This window comes from Typopeltis vanoorti, chromosome 7 (genome assembly GCF_054136105.1).
Source record: "Typopeltis vanoorti isolate ZY-2024b chromosome 7, IOZ_Tvanoo_1.0, whole genome shotgun sequence".
NCBI classification, from domain to species: Eukaryota; Metazoa; Arthropoda; class Arachnida; order Uropygi; family Thelyphonidae; genus Typopeltis; species Typopeltis vanoorti.
Window position 1 is genome coordinate 146,980,963 of NC_143555.1, and position 14,050 is coordinate 146,995,012.

Genomic DNA, 14,050 nt, shown 5'->3' on the forward strand with positions numbered 1-14,050 from the left:
ATCAATTGACATATTGAAATATCTAATTAAAATATATAATTGCATACAATTATTATATATAATAACTTTATGCAATTATTATATATAATTTTCCATTTCCTAGAATGAGACTTATCCCCAGACCTATGAATTTGGAATTTCATTTCTGGCTTATTTTACTGAAAAGTAAGTAGTTAAACAGAAAAGGAAAACAACGTTATAAAAAGTATAAGCATGATTTATGGCCTTATAAAACATTCTTATCAAAATATTGACATATATAAATAAATATCCTATCACTGGCCTATAGCAACATCCAATTAAATATATCTTCTTGTCCACCTCCATCTCCCACCATACTGCCTCAAAAACATTGCCACTATTTCCCTCTTGCATCTTTACTTTATGTGGACACAATTCACTTGCAATTATCAGCAGCAATGTCCCTTTCCTTTCTTGTTCTTTCTGTCCTTGTGAAAAACACTGTAGCCTTCCATTTCTATTCCTGTCAGGATATCATCGTCATTCAACTATATTTTACTTAATCCAACAATTTTTGGGAAATAATACTAATATACTTTCAGAATTATTCAGAAACAGCCATATTTAAACAAAATTATGACTTACCATATAGTGCATGACTTCTCATAAAAAATGCTGAATATGATGTAAACAATGAGATACAACAAAAGAGAGATCTGTATTGAGGAGAAAAGTTGTGAATAAACAGAAACAATTTTAAACAGTTATAAAATATGTATATTTTATATTTTAATCATAGTATATTTTATACACTATGAGCTATATTTTATATTTTTTACATTATATTTTATACACTATACACTATGTTAATATGGAGCTAAATTAATGAGATCATTCAATCATGGTATGAGAATAATAAATAATTCTCATAGATTTATCTGCTGTAAAAGAAAATTACTGTAGCATTATTATTGCTATATAGCAATTTCCTATAGAGCTGTAGCGGGAAAAATTATTATATCAGAATCTCCGTATTTGAAAAAGAACTGTACTCTCATTTCATTTTTCGGTTTTGTATATAGCATGTTACTGCAACTCACTAGCTTAGTTGGCTGTGTGAATAGGCCACAACTCTTCAACCAACATGCTGAGGTCCATATGGATGTTTATGAAAGTCTTTAGGTGGTAAACAATTTGCACTGCTTCATGACCACAACCCTAATTTTTAGAGATCTGAATTAACATGTTTAGTCTCCAGAAAACAAGTGGTTCCAGATTATTTACAGGGTAGGATCAACATTTTACAAAACAAAGTGTCAAATAAACCACAGAAAATTGATATTAAACTTCCCCCAACTTTCTGAGAAGAAAGCAAAAGAAAATTATGTTGAATTTTTATTCTTTTCCACTTTACTCTGCGTGCTGTAGTGATTGCTTGATCTACCAAAATGGATTTATTATTTTAAGAAACTACATATTGTCAATATGATTGCAATGAATTGTGTTAATTGCCTGTATTGTGTTTTAAAAGCAATGAATGAAAAGTTTGGATTATTCTGAGCTTCACTGATGTTAGTAGTTGGTTGTTCAAGAGTACCAAAGATGCAAATATCTCTATGTGGCTAGTATCATGAAAGACTAAGCTGTGGCCTTTCTGTTTTATGGGATAAAAATCTTTCTATATATATACAGGGTGTTCGGGATAAATTTGACATATTTATAATTAATTATATTTTTCCGTAAGTTACATGTATTAACACACACTTCTCTTCATTTAAAAGTTTGGACCCTTCTTCATTCATATACAAGATGTCAGAAAGGATGGATAGCTGGAACCCACCTGAATCATGGAAGAGAATAACTTGTATCATGATGATTCGTGCCCGCCATCAAAATAAGGATATTACGACTGCTGCCCAATGCTCCCTGAATACAGTAAAAACAATCAGGCATGAACTAGAGACTTGCAATGGTGACTACGAGGATGTAGCAAGAAGAAAGATCCCTAGCAGACGATCTGATTGCGTTCGTACAGCAGAATTCCTCGCAAATCTGCAGGAACAGGTGTTGAAGAACCCTGGCATTGGAATTCGGGCTTTGTTCGTGGAGTTGCTAACTGTAGTCAAGCCCTGGATAACAAGGGTAGCCAATGGTAGGCCGTATGTATGGCAGCAGGATTCGGCCCCTTGCCACACCTCTGGGAAAAGTCAAAAATGGTTGTCTGAAAATCTCTACGACTTCACCAGTCCAAATGTTTGGCCTCCAAACTCCCCAGACCTTAACCCCATGGATTATTTTGTATGGGGCGCAGTTGAAAAAGACACCAATCGCACTTCCAGTAATACAAAAGCCCAGTTAATGGATAAAATTAAAACAGTTTTTGCGGCCCTTCCCAGGGAGACTGTAGCATCAGCTTGTTCGAGGTTCCGAAGCAGAATTGAAGCTGTGATCGATGCTAATGGTGGTTATTTTGAGTAAATCTTGTTGATAGTATTGTAATTAACTCTGCCTGTAATGTTTTTTTGTCAATTCATTAAATTTAATAGATACAAAGAAGATTTTCTTTTTCCTTACGAAACTGTCAAATTTATCCCGAACACCCTGTATATATATATATATATGAGATGCTAACTTACCTTGATGAATATAAATATTCCTTGTGTCCAAGATGAAGTTCAAATATACATTTTTGCAACTAAAGGGCTGTTATTGTTTGGAATAATGGCAACTAAGTGTTCAAAAGGCAGAATAGGAGGGGAAAGCGTGGTGGTGGGGTACTGCTTACGATAAGTGATGACCTATGTCCTCTAAGAGTGGAGGCTTTGGAAGGCAGCGAGACAAATGATTATATGATGTGAGGTAGAGGTGGGCAACACAGGATATTTAGTGGGGTGTTGCTACAGACCCAGGAGCACAAAGGATGGGGACCAGGAGATGTTTAGACAGTTAAGTTTGGCAAGTGCAAGAAGAATGATTGTTATGGGAGATTTTAACTACAGTAGTATAAATTGGAGAGAGGAAGATGCATGTAGCAATAGGGGAATGGAATTTCTAGAATTCTTGAGGGACAAATGTCTTAGGCAACATGTAACAGAGGAAACAAGAGGTTCAAGAGTTTCGGATTTGGGTATAGCATCAGAAGAGTTGATAATAACTGAGATGAAATCTCTCCCACCAGTTGGAGAGAGTGACCATATGGTTTTGACTTGGAAAATGAATAGACATGCAGGAGTATCAAAGAGACGGGAACTTATGTGGAATTATAAAGCAGGTGATTATAATAGTCTTAGACATCAACTTCGGGAAGTTTCATGGAGGTAGGAATTGGAAGGCCGGGATATCATTAGTGCATGGGAAATTGTGAAAGAATATTTGTTAGCAGCAATGGTAAGTTGTATACCATGAGTGAACAAGAGGACACAATTTGGAGTAAAGTGGATGACAAACAATATTAAACAGGAATTGCATGTGAAAAAGAGGCTATGGAAGAGATATAAGGAGACAGGTGAAGAGAAGATGCATGAAGAATATAAGACACGGGCCAGGAGAGTGACTAATATGGTAAGGAAAGCGAAACTGGAATATGAGAGGAGATTGGTCCTAAGATCCAAAGAAAATCCTAGGGAATTTTTTAGCTATGTGGCCAGTAAGATGAGAAATTACTGTGGAAGAATGATATTGTGGAATAAAAATGGGAATAGAATGACTGATGCAGAGGACATAGTGGAATTGTTCAATGAACACTTTATTGGAGTATTTCATCCTAGAGGAGTCAGTTTTAATGCTAGAGGGATAGGGCAGGTTCGAGGTTTAGAGGTACAGGAGGCGAGTGTGTTTCAGATACTGAGTACTCTGGATGTCAGTAAAGCTTTGGGACTGGATGGTATTTCACCACGAGTTTTGAGAGAATGTGCTAGGGAACAGACAGTGCCTTTAACCTGGCTTTTCAATGAAAGTCTGGCTGCGGGAAAGGTGCCCAGGAAATGGAAGGAAGGTAAGATAGTGCCATTGCATAAGGGTGGTAACAGACTGGAAGTGTCTAATTATAGGCCAGTTTGTGTGTCATCGGTAGTTAGCAAGATCTTGGAGAAAGTAGTGAAGGACCGTATATAGCATTGGGTAGATGAGGGTAATGTTATCTGTGAGAGTCAACATGGATTTGTGAAAGGGCGCTCTTGTTTTAGCAATATGCTAGCCTTTTATAATAAAGTTACAAAAGCATTAGATGAGGGAAAGGCATATACTGTCATTTTCTTAGACTTAGTGAAGGCATTTGACAGGGTGCCACATGATAAGCTGATATTTAAGTTGCAGGACATGGGTCTCAATATCAGATTGGTCAACTGGATTCAGGATTGGCTGTCCGACAGGTATCAGACAGTTGTGTATGGTGGAGCAGTTTCAAGGAGGCAGAGGTTTACATGTGGGGTCCCACAGGACTCAGTACTAGGACCTATATTGTTTAACCTTTATATCAATGACATTGCCAGTGGATTGGAAGGGGATATTCAGTTGTTTGCGGATGATGCGAAGCTGGGAAGGATTATTAGTAATAGTGCAGATATGGTAGCCCTGCAAGAGGATTTGAATAAGCTACATTGATGGGCAAATGAATGGGGGTTGTTGGGTTTAATTCAGCAAAATATAAGGTCTTGAGGTTTGGGAAACATCGATGGGATGCTGTATACTCTACGGGAGGAGTTATACTGGAGGAAGTAGGGGAGACAAGAGATCTGGGGTTGATGATTGATAGAAACCTGAAATTTAGGGGACATATTGCAAAGGTGGTGAAGGTAACACAGAGGATTGCTGCAATTATGAGAAGGACACTGACCTGCAGAGATAAAAGGGTTATCCTCCCGTTGTATAAGTCTCTGATCAGACCACACTTAGACTATTGTTCTCAGATATAGTACGGATTTGAAGGGGATGAATTAACTGTGGAAAGGATACAAAGACAGATGACAAAGATGGGTTCAGGACTGTACAATTTTGGTTATGAGGATCGGCTGAGGGAATGTGGACTGCAGAGTTTAGTGGATAGAAGAAGGAGAGGTGATATGATTGAGACTTTTAAACTGTTGAGAGGTGGTTACAGGGTTGACACTGGGGAATTCTTTCACTTGGTTGATCAGCGGGAAGGAGTGATGACAAGAGGCCATCCCTGGAAGTTACGAAAGGAAACTGTGAGCAAGAGGGTGAGGAGTGGGTTCTTTGGGTGGAGGGTGATTGAACCATGGAATGCATTGCCTGATGGAGTGGTGAGAGCGAGAATGGTCAATGAGTTTAAGGAGTGGTATGATAGACTTTGTGTTTCTTAGAGGGGACCTCCCCTCGATGAGTCTTGACAGACTTTATGTTACAAAATAAAGATTTGTTGTTACATAGACCATATATTTACAACGTACTTAAGCTCTTACAAATTGCCTATATTTTCAACATACTTAAGCTCTTACAAATTGTTACATATATGGTCTATGTAACAATAAATCTTTATTTTGTAATACTTTATGACCAAAACATGTACAATTTAAATAGACTTTATGTTCTTAGGAAGGACCTCCCACGATGAGTCTTTTGACTCCATAGAGGCCTGAATAATAATAATAATAATAATAATAATAATAATAATAATAATAATAATAAAAAGTCAGTATATTATGCTTGTTAATTGTTGTCTGTTTTGTAAAATGAAAAACTGAGTTTCCTGGAGGAAAAACTCCGCCTCTTATGAGACTAGATAATCAATCTTCAGCTAAAATGCCCTGATAAAGGTTTTTTGCTTTCTCAATGGAAAATCCAAGTCATTCTAACCAAAGGAATCATCAATAACTAGGTTTTCAAATGAAGTCACAGTCATTCTTCTAACTACTCTAAAAGGACTATGCATCTAGGAGGTATAATGGTTTAGGCACTACAAAGTTTGAGGATTTGAACTGTTTATACTTGAACATTAACACAACAAGAAGGAATAACAAGGAAGAATTTGTGAAACTGGCATGTAGTACAAAATGGTCAAAAATCATTGGCATTATGCTAGTGATACTTAGTGGTAAATGGGAATATATCATATGTGGTGGACATAATATTTCCAGAAAAAGAAAGAAAGAAAGAAAGAGAGAGAGAGAAGTAGGAACTGCAGTATTACCAGTTATTATTAACAGACCTCCATGGAGTCAGAGTGCTCAGTATAGGATGTTTCACTCAAATATACTATGCTGAAATAAGTAGTGGGGCACTTGTTATAGAATGAAGCACATTAACATCTTTATATTCCAGTAATCACATATAGCCTATACTACTATATAAAGCAAACAGACATATTATCCCTCAAGCATATTCTGTCAATAGAACATGGAGAAGAATACAGAAACCTCAAAAGAAATGTTTCATGGAATGAAATATCAGTTTCCTATCCCTTAATGGCACTAGTAAAGACCACAACTCTCAAGACCAATTATAAGCAATATTATCAGCCAATGTAAATATGATGCCACCTCAGCCAAGAAATACACAAAACGGCCCAGCAAGTTAACAGAGAGGACCAAAGGAGACTCAGAAGGATAGTATGAAAATGTTCCAAGTTCAATGAGAAAATAATCATTCCAGAGTTCAAAGATTTCACTGCATAAAAGACAGGAAGGGCAGCTGTGCATAACCCAAAAATCAATCAACTGTCAGTGTCAAATGCACTGGAGTAAAGAACATTGTGGCTGATTCAAAAAGAACCAGATGTCCATGAAAAGGAACAATGAATCATGCTATACCCTTTTTTTTCCCAATGAAATGGGTGCTGGTGGGCAAGGCAGATGACTCAGAATGCTAGTACATCACACTTGTGAAGTTTGATAATAGATATAATGGTCTGGGACTGTTTCTCTAGATATGTTCTTGACATTACAACTTTTGGTTGTAATGTCTTGATAATTGAGTACTGATGAAGAGGCAACATTTCTGAACAATGTAACGCTTTTAATATTGTGGAAGTTTTACAGAACAACAATGCATTATGCATACTATAGATATTACTATGATATGGTTTGAGGAGAGATGTGGAAAAAACACTTGAATGGTCTGTAAAGTGTTCTCATCTCAACCAAATGGAATGAATACCTTTGGGATGAACTGAAATGGAATGTTAAGTGTAAATTAGACCAGCACATCCAGCAACTGTACATGGACAGCGATCATATTGAAGAATGGTCCAAAAACAAGTGACTCATATTATTAAAAACTGGTGGACAGTGGGCTCAGAAATATGATCAGGCAATGAAGGACTAAGAAGCTATTTAGATTTATCTAATATTGGTTTCTTTGAAGTGCTGTCTCAATACTTATTTCAGCATAGTGCAGTTTCTTGGAGGCAAAACTTTGCCACCGCTGTATGACACTGGCTAACTCCCCTTCAAAGAAAAAGCCCATATAAAGGTTTTTTGCATCCTGAAGATTCAAATCCAATATTTCATGTTCTACTGTCTTATAAACTACATTTCACAATGTTCACATTCAAATTCAACTCTAGAGAATGTGCATTCACATCTTTCTTTGACAATGCCGGCAAAGGTTGGTCGATTGGTAGAGCCTCTGATACTAATGGCTCAGTTAAGTAAGTTTGAGCGCAGTTAGTAGTTGGAAGGGGATAAATCATTCGATACTGTTGGCACACTCTCCCTCGATGAGTCTTTGGACTCCCTGGAGGTGTCAAATAATAATAATAATAATAATAATGCATTCCATCATCACAATTTTCCATATAAAAAAGCAGTTGCTTCTTTGCTTACCATACTCTTCTACAACTCTTTCAGATAACCCTCCTTTCATTTATTCTCCCCCTATCTACATTTACACATTTACTAATGCACTATAGGTGGTTCTGAAACATAAAACAGAAGATATAAACATTCCTCTCAGGAAAAGATGAGAAAATGCATAAATTTCAGTGCTTAACTAGAAGGAGCTGTTGAGAATTCAAAAAAGATGATGATACTAGTGTTCAGGTTCCCATATTCTGGACATATTAGTATAATTATTACGGGCATCTTCAAGGAGTCAGACTCATCAAGGGAGACCCTAAACATCATGTCAAGAACAATCCAACATTTGCACAGTTTCATGCTTTGCTTTGAACTCATTCACAGTCATGGCACCCATAACAGACTCTGGCAACCTATTTCACTCATTCCCTACTCTCTGAGCAAAAAACCTAGTTTTAACACCCTTGCTAACTACATGCTTACTCAGTGAGGTTTCTATGGATGGGCCCTAGTTCTCCCACCACCAGACCTGTTCTGAAAAATTTCATCTGAATTAATCTTGTAAAAATCCCTCATAATTTGTATGTCTCAATCATGTCACCCCTTTTCCACATATCAACAGTTTCTGTAACCCACGAATCTTCAACCTGTTCTCGTACGGTTCATTCCATGAACCTTATGAGAACAGATTGATCAGTTATATGAACCTAAACCTCCTAATAAATTTTTACTAACCCTTACACATAGTGAGACCCAACTTTTTATCTTTTTGAGGTTGCAGTAATGGTTATGGCCTCTTACTATGTTGCATACCTAACCAAACTTAATGGTAATGCATTAGGAGGTTTCCAAATCATCAAGAGAATAATCTTGTATTCTCTTGATGATCTGAAAGATAAAACCACTCTGCAATGTGGCTGAAAAGTCTAAATTGGAAGGGGTGAACACTGCCAATGCTACAGTTTGCAGAGGAGTTAAGTTAAATTCTCCATGTGTAAGGGTTAGTAAAAATTCATTACCATATATTTTATCATCAATTTCCTGATATGTACCTTTAACATGTTCAAGGCCACTATGACAGCACCACATGATTAAGCTCACATTATTATTGATCTCGTATCAACAATTTTGCTCCAAATTACTCTATCATTTGTCAGCATTCCAATATTGTTGTGCCTAACATTTCAAATTCCTCAAGACATCTGACTGAATCAATCCACCTAAACCATAGCCTTCCATTGAGTCTTTTTCCTGCCATTTCGGCATCAAAAAGCTTTTGCTAATCTTATCTCCTCCATTCTGTTTAAGTGACCATACCACCGCTTAGCCCTACTAATACATTTTTGAATGCTAACAGTGTCAATTTCCTTCCTAATGTCTTCATTTTTAATATGATTATGTCAATGATACCATCTGTTCAGGCCCTTAATTTTTCTCAGAACCCTCATATCTTTGGTCTCTAAACTTTGATCAGGTGCTTTATTTCTAAAACATCTCTCAGATTCATAACTTACACTGGTTTAAACACTGTCTTGTATACTCCTGGTTAAGTGTTTTGGCTAATTTCTCTCTTATTCCATATAAATGTATTCAAATGGCTTCCCCTATAACAGCTTTGCTAATTCTGATGTATATTTCCAAATTTAATTTCAACTTCATTGAAAACTGTGCCTTTAGCTAAAAGATTTTACTTGTTCTCCAATTTCTCCATTGAGAATACAGCTGAAGTGTTCTATGTTCCTGTTTATTTTCATAGGGCAGTCTTTTTTTATTCTAATTTCAATGCGAGATTTTTTACACGTGTTATTCGGTTTAGTTAGAAAATCCTGGATATTTGTACTGGATGCATTTATTAGTACATTATCTGCATAAAGGAAAGAGCTAAGTTGATATCTCCAATTCTAATATCATGTTTAATGCAACTTTCTTTCAATTCAATCTTTATAGATAAAAATTAAGAATAGAGATAATATGCATCCTGAGTTTGCATCAAATCATCTTCCACATCCTCACCTGTACTATGCACAGCATAGATGTGGTGCGTCTGTGGAAGATGAGTTGATGCAAACTTGGAAGTTTATCTATCTATAGGTTCACTGGACATCCACAGACGCCGTATGGTCACTCCGATGCTCAGTGATGTGCCATACCAGGCCTCGCCATGTAGTCCTGTTGTTTGCTTTTCTGGAGACTTCAACTCTCTGAAGATTAGTTGCTCCACACACACCATCCATCCATCTCATTGATGGTCTACCCCTTCCTCTTTTTTCCCAGGAACTTGACTTTCTATTGCTGTTCTGAGAAGTCCACCTTCCATCCTTTCAATGTGTCCAAAATATTTTAACTTTATTTTGTCAATATCCTTAAGGAGCCTTAAAGTTCAACTTATCTTTTCTAACACCCATTCATTTGTATGCCTTTCAGTATATGATATCTTCAACAGACTTCTGTAGTATCACATCTCAAAAGCAGATATCCTTTTCTTATCTGACTTCTTTTCGGTTCCAAGTCTCACATCCATAAGTCGATGTTGGAAAAACAACTGCATCCAAAATCCTCAACTTTGTTCCCATGGAGATAGGTCCATCCTTCCAGATTTTAGACAAGTCTCTGACTGTTGTTCCTTCTTCTGATGTCTTCTGAACAGCAATTCTTCAGATTAATAATGGATCCCAGGTACTCAAACTTGTTGACTTCCTCAATTCTTTTTCTATTAAGGTAAACTTGTTTCTCAAGAGTTTGTATTTCCTTTGAGAACCATAATCTTTGTCATGCTGCTAGGATTTAGTTGAAGTCATCTGTTATTACTGATCTTGTTAATTATTTTCCAACCTGAAGCCAATCAGTCAATCCAACACCTGTTCTTACTGTGGCTTCTTGCACCTTGTACAAGTTGGCTATCAACCAGATGGTGTGTTGAGGAAAACCCAAACCCATTCTTTTCATTATTTCCCACAGTTTCACATGCTGAACACAGTCAAAAGCTTTAGAGTAGTCTAAGAAACACATTACCAGAGGAAGTCTAAATTCTTTATATTTTTCTATGATCTGTCTAAGGCAAAGGATCTGATCTCTGGTCCCCTTACCTTTCCTAAAACCTGCTTGTTCCTCGGGCATCTCTGCCTCAACTTTGACTTCAATCCTATTTAGTATGATCTTCAATAAAATTTTGCTTGCATGAGATACTAAACTGATAGTTCTATAATTGTTGCATGCTTTCATATCTCCTTTCTTATGTAGTTGTATGAAAACAGACTTTTTCAAGTCTCTAGACCATGATCCTGTCTCCCACATCCTTGTAATCAATCTATGAAACACTCTTATACCTCCATCCCCTGTCGCCTTAATTAACTCTGCTGGGATTTCATCTGCACCTTGTGCCTTATTGCTGTTAAGCTGCTTAACTGCTCTTTCAACTTCATGCCTAAGTGGAGGAGGTTCCAAATCAAAATTTTCCTAGTGAGAGGACTCCTCCACATTTTCTTTATCCACTCTACTGTACAGTTCCTCACAGTATTCTTTCCATCTGTTTTTGATTTCCATTTCTTCTGTTAGTAATGCTCCATTCTTGTCTTTGATGACATTCAATTTGGGTTTAAAATTTTGCTTTAAGTCACAAACTAAATAAAACATCCTTTTATAATTGTGCCTCCTCATCTGGAACTCTTATCTCTTCACATTTATTAGTATAGAACTTTTCCTTGTCCTGCTTGATGGCTCTTCTGACTTCTCTATGTAATCTCTTATATTCTTCAGTCCCTGTGTCTCTTTGTTTTTCCAACTGCCTTCTTTTGATTAGTTCCCATGGAAGTTTAGTGACTTTTTTTTGAAGAGTTGCAGGTTGTATTCGTTTAATCCTAACTCCTGACTTACAACTTAAATATAGACAATACAAGTTAATATAGATAAATATAGACTATCTATTTCTCTTTATAATATTTCATTTATTATTATTATTATTATTATTATTATTATTATCATTACATGATTCCTCCAGAGAGTCCAAAGACTCATCGAGGAAGAGCACCCACTCTACCGCTCTCTGTCTCCATCACTCAATCCATCAACTACAATGAACCACAACTATCATCATCTACACCAATGCCATCTACTGCCCACCACTGCCACTAGTATTTTCACAGACAATCACAAACATCCATGCCCACAACCGCTCGGCCAACCAGGCTGACAAAATCACGCAGCCGACAGGATTTACTCCATATAAATATTGTAGTTTTTAAAAAGCTTTTTTCTGGGCACCTTGTCACATGCCTTTTTGAGATCTACAAAGCACAGATCCATGTTATATTCCCATGATTTCTCAACTATTTGTAGTAAAGTGAAAATCTGATCTTGATAACTTCTATTTGACCTTAATCTAGCTTTCTCTTTTCCAGCTTCTCTTCCACAATTTTTCTTGGCCACAATTCATGTATGCTTTCATAAATCTTGCTTGGAGCACTCAGTAGCAAAATTCCTCTAATTCTCACATTCAGTAATATTCCCCAATTTATAGATCGGTACTATGGGGGCGCTACTCCAATTATCTGGAATTCGAGCTTCTAAGCAGGCCCTCTGAATAATGCAGTGCAGCCACTGTAAAACTTTTATACCTCCATATGCAAAACTGGGGAAAGTGATGAGTAATCAAGAAGATGTTGTGGCCTTAAAGGATGACTTAAATAGATTGTATGAATAGGCAACAGTATGCAACACTGAACTGACATTTCCAAAGTGTAAGGTCTTGAAATCTGGTAGGCAACAATGGGATGCAAAATATACATTTGATGGGAAATTTTGGAGGAAGTTGAGGAGACAAGAGACATTAGAGTGGTGGTGGACAAGGATCTGAAGTTCAGAGGTCACACTGCACAAGTTGTGAAGTCATCACATCAGATTATGGCAATGATGCAGTGGACTTAATGTGCAGAAATAAAGAGGTTATATCTTCTTCTTTGAGTGAGACCTTAATCAGGACTCATGTGGATTATTGTGCACAGCTTTGTCCCCCTGATTTTCATGGTAATGAGGATATATTGGAAAGGGTCCAGAGAATATTGATAAAGGTGGTAACTAGTCTTTGGGATGTCAGATATGAAGACAGATCAAGGGAATGCAGTCTGCAAAAGGGTTGTGAATAGTAGGAACAGGGGGGGGATACAATTGAGACATTTATGTTGGTAAGGGGTTGCTAACAGGTTAATGTGGAAGAAATTGTTCACAGAATGGGAGAAGGGGATAGAACAAGGTGATATCCCTGGAAGATGTATGAAGAGGGTGTGAGCAGGGGCATAAGGAGCAGATTATTTGTATGGAGGGTAGATGGTGATAGAATGTATTGCCTGATATTGTGATGAATGTAGATACATTGCATGCCCATCAAACTGCAAAGTGCAATTTGATGGGCTTTGTATGTAACAGTGTGTGTACCTCCCATTATGAGTCTTTGACTCCATGAAGGGCTGTTGTTAATAATAATAATATTTGAACATTTTGTCAAATATCATCTACTCTAGTTGCCTTTCTGCATTTCAAATTTTTGATAGCTTTTTCTAACTTAAGTAGCGATACATACTCCTGTTTGCAGTCCTCTTGAAACCTTTCTACTACTTCTGTAGATGTTTTATTTAACAGTATTTAAAAGTAATTGCTACAGACATCTTATCTTCAGTTTTCACATCATCTTTATCTTCTTTGATTCCTTTTATGGTACTCTTTCCTCCAGTTCTAAGTTGTTGTTTTTTTCAATAATCTCCAGAACATTTTGCCATCTTCCTGATATTTATATTCTATATTCCTACCAAAGTCTTCCCATGACTTTTGATTAGTTACTTTTAAACATAGCTTAGCTCTACTACATTTTTCTCTATATTATTTTAGGGCATCTGCCAATTCATTTGCTAGGAACTTTTGGCATGCTTTCTTATTTTCCAAGATAACTTCATCACATGCTTCCCTTCTTTTTTTTATACTGATCCCATACACGAGAATTCATAGGACTTATAAGCACATCAGTGCTGTGTCTATGGTGCAAGTGAAGACTCAGAAGTTAAGTTTTTTTTTTAAGAGTTGCAGATTGTAGCTGTTTGGAAATACTTTGTGCAGTTGCAGTAGGCTGTTTTAGCAGATGGAGGTAGATGGAATGAAAGAGGAAGAAGAAGTAAAGCCAGTTTGGTGTGTTTGCAAGGTTGCACAGTAATGGGATGCTAGGTATAGTTCGCCCACCGTTTCCAGGTCCCTGCTTCGCATCTTTCCAAGAATAGTCGATTCATGCTGAAGGGGAGAAAAAAATGAAGGACGTCCGAATTGGTCGCCAACACGCGAAATCACATGCT

At 36.9% G+C, this 14,050-nt stretch overlaps 1 protein-coding gene across 1 annotated transcript in view; it reads right to left on the reverse strand.

Annotated features, from left to right (window-relative positions):
• LOC150105174 (meiosis inhibitor protein 1-like) overlaps positions 1-14,050 on the reverse strand; it is a 190,137-nt gene that overhangs the window by 21,787 nt on the left and 154,300 nt on the right. Inside the window, exon 6 of the mRNA XM_090395131.1 lies at positions 607-677. Within this exon, the coding sequence (XP_090251257.1) occupies positions 607-677 (71 nt within the window). The remainder of the gene's footprint in view (positions 1-606; positions 678-14,050) is intronic.